Here is a 10324-nt window from a genome sequence, read left to right on the forward strand (position 1 = left end):
GATGAGACTATGAAACAGGATTAAAAAAATAAAGTATGAGTAACTGATAACTAAACCTAGCTCTGCCTTTTACAATCAAAAATACCTTTGCTTTCCATGGCACGTTGCCTGGGCTCCGGCACTAAGCCTGAGATCCAGCAGATTCACACCTGCTTGGAAACACTTCATCAGAAGATTACATTTAAACTACAGAATAAAGCAAAAATTTCATCTGGCAGTGGGCGGACACTGCTGACTCCTTCTTTCTCAGCTTTTCTTTAAGGCCTTGAAAAGCTGTGAGTAGGGTGAAATGGAAAAAGGTGCTCCCAATACCTCTTCAGCGGATACTGCAGAGAGACAGCGAGTTTTCAGCCCCTGTATTTCTCTTCCGAACATACAAGTGTTGAAAAACTACATGAAATGTTCTCATTTGAGCTACAGGGATCCTTGATAGAGGAATCATCAATAGCCTGTTAGATCAATCCTACACATCTCTATTTTTTTCCAACTTTACATTATTAGTATTTCCCTCCTTTACATATGCCATTTTTTTTTCAACATTTTTTTTACTGAAGTTAAAAAAAAAAAAAGCAGTGGAAAAACCACTCTTGCTACGCTATGCTTCCATATTTATACTGAGTTTAAACAAATGTATATGCACCTAAAGTCTTCATAAAAATTCTGTTGAACCATTTTTGTGCAGGGAAGTGAATTAAACCCAGAAGAACAGAAGTAAGTGGTGTAGGAGGACATTACATACATCCTCTTTGGGCTTGCAGTAGAGAAAAATTTGCTTTTAAAGAACTAAATAATGACAGACCAAAAATATCTGTATAGATTTTTAATAAGTTCATGCCTGGTGTATTAATTAGACATTATGCATGTTGCTTTTAATCCACTGATACAGGCACGGAATACAGTATAATACGATATTCATTATACTCAACAGATGTTTCCAGTCTTTCTGATCAAGGGCTGCATCTTCAATTTACAGGGAAGTTTTACGGTGTATACCACATGTATATTCGGAGTTCCCTTACCAAAGCAACAGGAGATACATTCTTGAGCTTCCCCAAAATACTGTTATAGGGAATAATCTAGCAATACCGTAACAGGCTTCAAACCATTGTACCAAAAAGATGAAGACAGGAAAAATCCTTCCCACGTGAAGAATGAAAGCAATAAAGAGTAGGTAGGTATTCTACCTACAAATCTAGCAAACTAGAATAAAATCTCTCCCTCTGGACACTGTTCCTTACCAGCTGCCTTCAGCACAAGAGAACGATTACTCACAGCAGCTAACCCTGAAAGTCGGTCAGCCGGCCTTTACACTGCCGAAGTTGCAGGGAGAGAGCACTCATGGATGGCAGGAACTTGTGGAACTTGTATTGCAATGCTTGAACCAGAAATTTAACTTTAACTGCTGATTCTCTAGAAAAGTATATGTAAAAATATTAAATTAAGACCATTATTTAGGGGTATAGTAGTAGTTATGGCATTGCTTTTCATGTGATCAGTTTGTAATGTTTACTTATGTTTTGGGTACTTTTTCCTCACAAAGAGAATATTAATTGCATTGACAAATACACTATTCTTATTCTGTCATCATATTTGCTCCCTCCCCACCAGTGGCATCCTGGGAAATATGGAGATCCTCTAGCATTTCAGCCAGACTGATTCGTGGAGGGCCATCATCATCTGTGTCGCTCTCCACTGGAATGTCTGCATCTAAAAAAGCAATTGAAAAAAAACAACCCCAACAAACAGCTAAGCAAAGAAAACAAACCCCAAACCCCTCTGAACCACCCCAAGGAAGGAAGGGGGGGAACCAAAACTCAACCAACTAACAAACCACAAAACCAAAACCCAGACAAATCCCTCCTAAAACCCAACAATCCCATGGCAATTGCCCTCATGGAAGATGCTGAATTACATATCAAATCCTTCACCCAGCAGAGGCTTTGGGTGCAGGAGAAAATATGCTTCTCTCTCACATGTTAAAGGCAAGCAAACAAACCCCATCAACTTCCATTTGGTGCATGTGAAATACACCGAATACCTGAACCTGTTAGATTACGGCATTTCTCTAGGCACAAGAAGTTCAAAGAATCCAAATACCAAACTTCAGTAAAAATATTTTCACTCATACAGTTATGATCTAGTTACATGCAATTAAATGGTTAAAAAGGCCTTACTTCTGTAAATGTTGACATTCTTCCTTATGGCTTCATCTTCTTCCAGATCTTCAAGGAAGTCCTGGTATTGTCTGTAAAAGATACTTATTTACTCACTTTTCCTGGGAATTATGTAGTTTTATAAAACAAAATAAAATCAAAGAAACAAGGCCCCAAGGAAGGACTGCAATCCAGTTCTTCAGATGTCTTCTGACAGCATTCTTACACTTCCAACTCATTCTTTCTGCCTTTTTTTTTTTATTATCACCTATTAGTTTCCAAATAACTTGTTTAATTTGCCTGTCCTCATTTAACTCTAATTGCCTCATTTTTTCTACTCAATTGAACATTATTTAGAACCTGCTGGTGGTGTGTCAGCTTTGTCACCGAACAAACCAGCGACAAGCACGTTTTCACAGAAGCATCCCTTTAGCCAGACAGACACCAACTGTAAGCTACAGACACAATGCTTCCGATATTACTCACCTGTCTCATGATTTAAGCTTTTCTTGGAAAAAACCATAAATTTATGATATAAACTTATATTTTGCAACAGTAAACCTGAAAAACCCGTAGTGTTATCTTTAGGATTTCAGGATTCAGTCTGTTTCCACAGCCCCCTGGGCTTGTTGTCCTTAGTATCCGTGTTCCCTGAAAACTCAGTAGATAGGATAAACATAAGTAAGGTGTACGTGCTTAAAGCACTTCCTGCACTGGGAAAGGGGGAAAAATGCAGGGAGAGAATGCTCTTCAGAGAACACCAGTACCAACCTGTCCTATAAGCCAGCATGACGCTCAAACAGAACCAGCATCACGCTCAAACAGAACAGAACCAGGATCTGCTTGTGCCCCCTTAACTGTCAGCACATCAGCTTAGGCGTTACACCGGTTTTATCCTCAGCAGAAGCTGAGAAATGTTATTTCTAGACTTGGCACAGTATCCTAGGTAGGAGGGACTAAAAAGCTTCATGGCAGATACTGAACCTTTCATCGTCTGTATCCGTGCCTTCTCTGTCCCTTTCTAGCTCTTTCAGCTTCCAGTTTCTGCGACGCTGGCGTTTGGTACGGTCATAGCTCTTCTTTATTAATACCTACAGTGAAAAACAGCAAGTACTTACACATACATACCTTCCATACTACTGATGATACTCTTTCAAGAAAGCCCCAAACTCCACCCAAGTCTAGGTTCGGGCAACTGTAAGACCAGCTGAACAAATGGTAGAGTCAGCCTGGCACTTAAAAGTTTCATATAGGATTTACATAGCATCTGCCAATTCAAAAGTTTCCAAACACTTTGGATTATGCCCTGAAAAGGCATAAACACACTGGAGTTGTAAAACCGTTTTAACCACACAGTGCATGGCAATTTGAACAAAAACAACAGAGAGTACAGTAAGTTAATGTATTATTCAACCACCACTCAAAAATATAAGTAGTGAGAAAATAATGTCAAAATTAGATGCTATTCAAATTTCGATGTTGTTATCGCCTCTTCCTTTGGCACTACGGAACTAGTGAGTATTCGTTATAAAATCATGTTCCTTAATACCCCTGGGTAACGCAGAGAACTTTGTACAGAGGAAGAAAATGGTCTTACCACATCAGGAATATTGTGTGGGTTCATCTTATTGGCAAACTCGTCATTTAAGTTGCAGTTCGCCAAGTCGAATCTAAAGTGAAAATAGGTATTTTATCCTACCCTTCTATTTAAGTCAACAAAATTGAAATCCATGTATCATAAGTTTGTATTCAAGAGCAGCATAGCGCAAATTACAGCTCCTAAGATAGAGATAAACATTTCCAAATGAACTACAGAGCAAATAAAAAAATCCACATCAATACACAGCTGTCATAATTATGGGTAACTCTTAGAAGCTGCTGGTCCCAAATTCTGCTCAGTAGCACTCCCCAGCCTCCTGAACCCAAACAGCAATATCCATGAGGTTCTGTTGAGCTCACAACAGCTCCAATAACATTCGTGTTTATGCCTGAGAATCACCTAATTTGCCTAATCTTACAAAAATTTCACATTTGTCATTGCTGCATACGATACTCACTATCAAACAAAAAGATCTTGCCTTGGTATTTTAAAAGTCCCTCCCATCTATTTGTGTCTAAACTATTATTCCAATCCACACTCTAAAGTCACTACTTCAGCTCTCTTATTACTAACAGCCCTTTTCCCAAGATGACTTCTGCTAGAAAAAAAAGACTTCCTGTATTAGGACCATCTCTTCATGGTCAAGACAAAAGATTCTGTCCCTTTTGCTGATTTCATTTAGAAGTCGGAACAGTTCAAAACTTTCTTGATAACACATAAGCCTGTAGAGAATCCAGAGAATTCAGTCATTAGTTAATCATTCATTAGAAACCAAGAAACAGAACAGACCCCAAGACAAGGTCGCCAGGATTCAGAATGTGCCCCAAGTGAGTACGGCAGAAATACTGACGATCTGTATTCAGCTCCGAGGTTTTCTGTACCCAGGCTTCCGCCAGCGTGTGCTTGAGGAATGAAAAGTAAAACACTCTTGTAATCAAACGCAGCTTAACTTGCTGTGCTATTAGAACATTTGCTCTGTTATATTCCTGGTTTAAATTACATCTGTAATTAATCCTGTATTTCTACAAGTATCAAGTATTGCTTGCTAGTCCTCATTTCTCATCTATACAGAAGTAAGGAAATGGACATGCCAACCACTTTTCACAAGAATTCCATGGAGGCTATAACCAGACACGTGTTTTGGTGGTTTTTTTTTTTTTTTTACTTCGTAACTTTCAACCACATATAGCTTTTGACTGAGGAGAATATCTTTGGTACTGGTTCATTAATTCTGATTAAAAAGAAATGCTTCTATACTTCAACAAAAACAATTTAATAATTGAAGAGTTGCCAAGTTGATATAAAATAATTTCAATAACGAGAGTAACAAGTAGTTTAAACTCTTCAACAGAAAGGATTTTTTGAAAGTGGAACTCACATAACACCTCTGCAATTTCCAAACCAAAACACTGTCCACATCTTCCTGACAAGAGCTTTTGCCAGTGGCAAGACACAGAAAAGCACACATCTGACTTTGCAGAAATCAGAAGTTCAGCTGAGTAAGGGAGGGAGGGGAAAGCCCAAAACACTGAATCAGAGAGGAACTCTTACCTTGTTTGATCTTGCCCCTGCACCTGCACCTTTTTTCTTTTCTTGAACCCTATTGATATCCATAATGATAAATTCCTCGAGTTGTTTTGGGTGGAACAAGCTATTGAAAGGGTGGCGCCAGTAGGTATTTCCATCAATTTCAGCAACTGGGAAAAAAACCCACCAGCATGGGTAATCAGGAGGGACAGAATTTCTCATGAAGAAATTAAAAGGAAAAGGAAGCATTTGCCAAAATTAAGGCAACTGCCACATTTCGTTCAAGTCTGTTATTGCAACGTAAGTATTTAGGACATGACCCATATTGCAAACTCATGCGACAAGAGCAGTTGATCTGTGACAGCCAAGTCACCTATCTTGTGTCTAAAGCACTGACCTGTTTATTCACAAGAATCATTCTCCTGGATGTATCCATATTAGAGGTATTTTGCTGGTAGAGCTTACCAGCAAATACCAACCAAAGCACAGTGCTTCTGGTACCGAAGTGGCAAGAATCATAATCTTGAGAAAAACTAGATGCCATCTTATTTTAGAGGAATACACCTGTCAAATTTAAGTGGTTAGCAGAGACCTAGAACATCCATAAACTTAATGGTGACTCTGCACACTTTGCCTAGGAAACTACGGAAATCAAGCTTAGAGAACTGTCTTAGTTTGCTAGTTTGCTACTAAACTTCTCTGTCAGTGATTGTACACATACATTTACAACAGAACGGTCTAAAAATAGAAGATGTCATGAAAACAAACCAACAAAAAAAATTGTGCCAGCAGAAAAATGAGATGCTGCCATAGAGCAGAAAAGAACCCATAACTTACTCTGCAGAGTGCTCGGATCTATGAGGTGGACGGTACTTGTTACTCTAATGCACACACAGATCTGGCTCATGTTACCAAGACTCTGTGCCAGTTTTGGTGACAGACATACAACATTATCCTGCATACAAACAGAAAATAATTTACACTCATATTTCCTTAATTTTTAATCAAGGCTTTAGAGAAATCTGAAATAGATTTTTAAACTTTATCTTTTCAGTTCTCCACCCAATATCATCCAGTAACTTCAAGATAGCTGCTATCTGTGCTTTCCACGCTTCGTGGGGAGTAGACACCTCCATCCCCACAAATACAGCATAAACCAGGCCTCCATCACCAAACCCAAACTCTATCCACTTCATACAATACCCTGAAGATAAGAGAGAAGCTACCTTGCATATTGGAACAATTTCCACAGAGAAAGTGCTTTTGTAGTTGTAGATGTTACTATGAATATCATGTGAGGTCAAACGTTGGGATGCTTTTGATCTATAAAACACAGAAATAGAGCCCTCAGGCGTCAAGAAGGACATTACTTGAAACAGGAGATATTCAGCACAAAGTATAGCACTGAAAGTATATGGCTATGTAATACTAATACAAAAATGAAGGAAATAGAAACATGCATGAGGGTTAGTTTTACAATGGCTAAGTGGAAAATATGGGACTTCTGTAGAAGAGATTTTGTCTGTTTTAATTAGAATACAGGTTTCTTAAAATTTTACTTACAAAATTCTTTAAAAATGAAGGATAAAAGACATTTCCCAAAAGCATTTGCGTATTCAAGGCAATAAACGTAAATGTTATACCTAGATGGAACTGTACACTGAAGAAAGTCTACCATCTTCTGGGCCTGTTGCTTTGAAGAATAATAAAAATCCAGGCCATCTTAAAGAAAAGAAAGCTTGATGAACATATCTATTTCAAGTATTACGTTGGTTTTATTTCAAATACAATACATAGCATAAGTAATCTGCTGCTTATCTGTACATAGCTACTAGCACAAGCACTCTTCCAGCATGAAAGAGGCTAGTCTGCTCTATCTCAAGACTAACAAGCCACCTCGCTTACCGTGGATTTCTTTGATGCGAAGTGTATTTTGATGAAGCCTGTGTTTTAAAATCAGCTGCTCCAAATAGTAGAAAGTCTTCTTGTGCAGAGTCTAAAACCAAAGAAAGATAAAATTATCAAGGACATTTAAGAACCGTGCAAATGCAGTATGCCTGAAGAATAAACTTTTATATGAAGAGACCATCTAGAGAAGGAACAGTCCAAAGTCTATTCCAGGTAACCCAAAAGATTTCAGAGATGTGCTCTATGTATACCGAATTATTTCAGGCTTCTGTTTCTCATTTTTGTGTAACTGGTTGCTAAAGACACTGTTTTCTTTACAGAAGATTTAAATATTTATAAACAATCTGTACCACTGTTTCTAAAACTGCCTTAAAATACAGAATGATATTTAGTAATTCACAGAAGAGCCTCCTGTCAGCCATCATCCACGAAGAATATGCTAGTAATACTGGACAACAGAGAGAGAGTTTTTCTAAACTAAGATCTGTAAGAAAAAAACCCCAAAGTGAACACAACACGTACTACTGGGGCAGTGTGCAAGTACACCTCTTCCTGAGAAAATAAAAAGTTAATCCAAAGATTTGTCCACCTGATTGTTCTGCCATGAACAAATGAAAATTCAGTTTGCCTGTACCTTTTGTCTGACTTGCACTACAGCTTTCCAAAAATCCTTAGCTTCGATCCTATGACAGTCTTCACACATCTGAGACTGAACCATGTATTCCACCACAAAGACTTGCTGAAGAACTGCTCCATTTATCACCTGCAAAACAAAAGTTTAAAAGGTTCCCTCGTTAGTCCTGTCAAGACAGAAAGCCAGTTTACCACAGCATTCTGAAATAATTTCCATACTATACTAAAACTATGTGACAGACAGCTATATTTGCATCACAAATATTAGTAGTATTTTCCTAACTTTATGGGAACAGCTGATAGCCTTCTTCAAACTGTGATGAATGGCACTTTAATGACAAAATTTAGGCAGGATGAAATAAACAGTCTTTCAAGATAAGCCAGTAAACACATGCTGGATTTTACCAAAGAGAACCTATTTAAAAAAAAAAAGTCATACTGCTTGCCGTAAAGGCTTTTTAAAAGTCACACAGAGAATACTATAGTCCAATTACCTCTTTCTGAACAGTCAGTTTCAGCTTCAGCCTCTTAGAATGTGGTTCGGTCCAAATAAATCCTGCATCAATCAGCCGGACCTGCCAGTGGTAATGAACGAGAACTCAGCTACTACTGCCAGCAGTTGTACTAGTACGCGTGTTAAAAACATGCGGCACTAACTACCAGAAAACACAAGGTTATGGTATAGTCCACTGTACCTCCGCCAAGTGAAGAAGTGAATAACCTTAATTAAAAACATACGTATCAGTATACCAAACCAAATTAATAATGCTTAGTTAGAATGCAGAGTCTGATCTACCCAAAATAATGGAGATGCAACCTCAGACCATCACACCAGAGTAACTGAATAAACTATTCAACGGTATCTCTAGCTGCCACGCAATGATGAATTTGGATAGTACAATAGTTTCCTTGGGACTTAAAAGCCAATTTAATCTCTAGAACTAAGAACATGCAAATTTACTGCACCAAAAGATACTTTGTATATTCAAATACTAACCCAATAGCAAGAAGCTCAATAAGGCAATCTAATTCAAACCTTGGTGACGCCAGTTACAAAACAGTTTTTTTTGCCTAAAACACTACACCAGATTTTTTCCTCTAGTAAGATTCTGAACCCGAGATACTTTATTCAACTTAAACATGACTTTCAATTTAATCTACATATAGACCTCTGCAACCCTCCTTCATATCGTCATAAACCAGTAAGAACAAGTATTGTATAAACGATTTTAAAAGTATGTAAAAAGAAAATGGTAAAATTAAGGTGCACTAAAAGCACGTTAGCTTCCTTCTGTTAATTATGCTCCGCTCCCACCTATACAGTAACAACTGTGCGGTACGCTGTATGGTTTGAAGTCACAGAACTGCACTGCAATAGCCTCCTCAATATGCTTGGAAATCCTTTGTTAGAGCCTGTCCTTACTGAACCCTCCAAAATTCTAGTAGAGAGTTGTTTGAGATCAGATTGTCATCCTCTATGTTTAATATAAACCAGTTGACAAGATCTACACAAGTACAAACAGCTGCTCCAGAAGGATCGAACCCTGTAGCAGTTAGCTGGACTTTTATGCAATCAGCTGGTATTTTATGCAATACCAACAGAATTAGCTACTCACCCTGCTCAGTGACGCTTTGATTTTTTTAAGGCACAAAGCGAGAAGCTCTCTTGATTCCAAGGTACACTGAATCCAGGTTCCCGGAGGCTGAAGATACCTGTGAACACAGGAGGCGTTTCACAGCACATTGAAGCTGCTTCAGCAAATTAAATCACTCCGAAGTTGAGCAGTTATTTACCAAGCTTTCAGTTTGAATATTAACTACGCAGCTACAATTTTTGCCCCCCTAAGAATTAAGGTTCACGCATTCCAAGTGCATTCACACTTTTACTTTCACCCTTACCAATTCGCCCACTTTTTTCTTGCAGGGACCCCAAACGCACCCATTCCAACCTTCCAGGCCCTACAGACCAACACTTTTCCACTTCCGCAAGAAAAAGCAACACGGGAACGTGCTGGAAAATCCCAAGAGACCTGATGCAGAGACGCCGAGCCGGCGCCCGCTGCCCCGCTCCCCAGCCGCAGCGAGAGGGCCCGCTTCCCGCCTCAGGAGCGGGCTCTGCCCGGCGGGGAGGCCGCGGGGCCCGGCTGCCCACCTTTCGCACTGCTTGCAGAAGTGGAGGGTGCCCTGCTTGGGGATGCCCTCGGTGATGTCCACCTGCGCCCGCAGGCACCCCACGCACATGTTGGCCGGGTTGGGCGGGATGGGCACGCCGCACTGGCAGCAGAGGCTGCAACACAGGGAGAAAAAAAAAGTCAGTCACGGACAACAGCGCTGCCCTCAGGGGCGACAGCTACGGGAACCCTCGGCGGGAACCGAAGGTACGTGTGCGTTTTATTTAATTATTATTGTTATTATTATTATTATTTTTTTTTTTTAAAGAAAAGCTGTGGCCCAGGAGAGCCGTGTCCCCCCGCCCCGGTTTATGGCCGACCCACCTCCCCCT

General features: G+C 39.5%; 1 protein-coding gene across 1 annotated transcript; it reads right to left on the reverse strand.

Annotated features, from left to right (window-relative positions):
* Positions 1 to 840: 840 nt before the first annotated feature.
* NMD3 (NMD3 ribosome export adaptor) lies at positions 841 to 10102 on the reverse strand. The gene is made up of 14 exons (XM_035890011.1): positions 9974 to 10102; positions 9438 to 9534; positions 8316 to 8396; positions 7823 to 7951; positions 7186 to 7276; positions 6924 to 7002; positions 6507 to 6603; positions 6118 to 6235; positions 5305 to 5450; positions 4543 to 4655; positions 3751 to 3823; positions 3138 to 3244; positions 2175 to 2245; positions 841 to 1707 (listed from the first exon to the last, which is right to left on the reverse strand). The coding sequence occupies exons 1-14, from the start codon at positions 10060 to 10062 to the stop codon at positions 1574 to 1576; spliced, it is 1425 nt and encodes a 474-aa protein (XP_035745904.1). The 5' UTR covers positions 10063 to 10102; the 3' UTR covers positions 841 to 1573.
* Positions 10103 to 10324: the final 222 nt, after the last annotated feature.

This window comes from Egretta garzetta, unplaced genomic scaffold, assembly GCF_000687185.1.
Source record: "Egretta garzetta isolate BGI_Z169 unplaced genomic scaffold, ASM68718v1 scaffold172, whole genome shotgun sequence".
Lineage (NCBI taxonomy): Eukaryota > Metazoa > Chordata > Aves > Pelecaniformes > Ardeidae > Egretta > Egretta garzetta.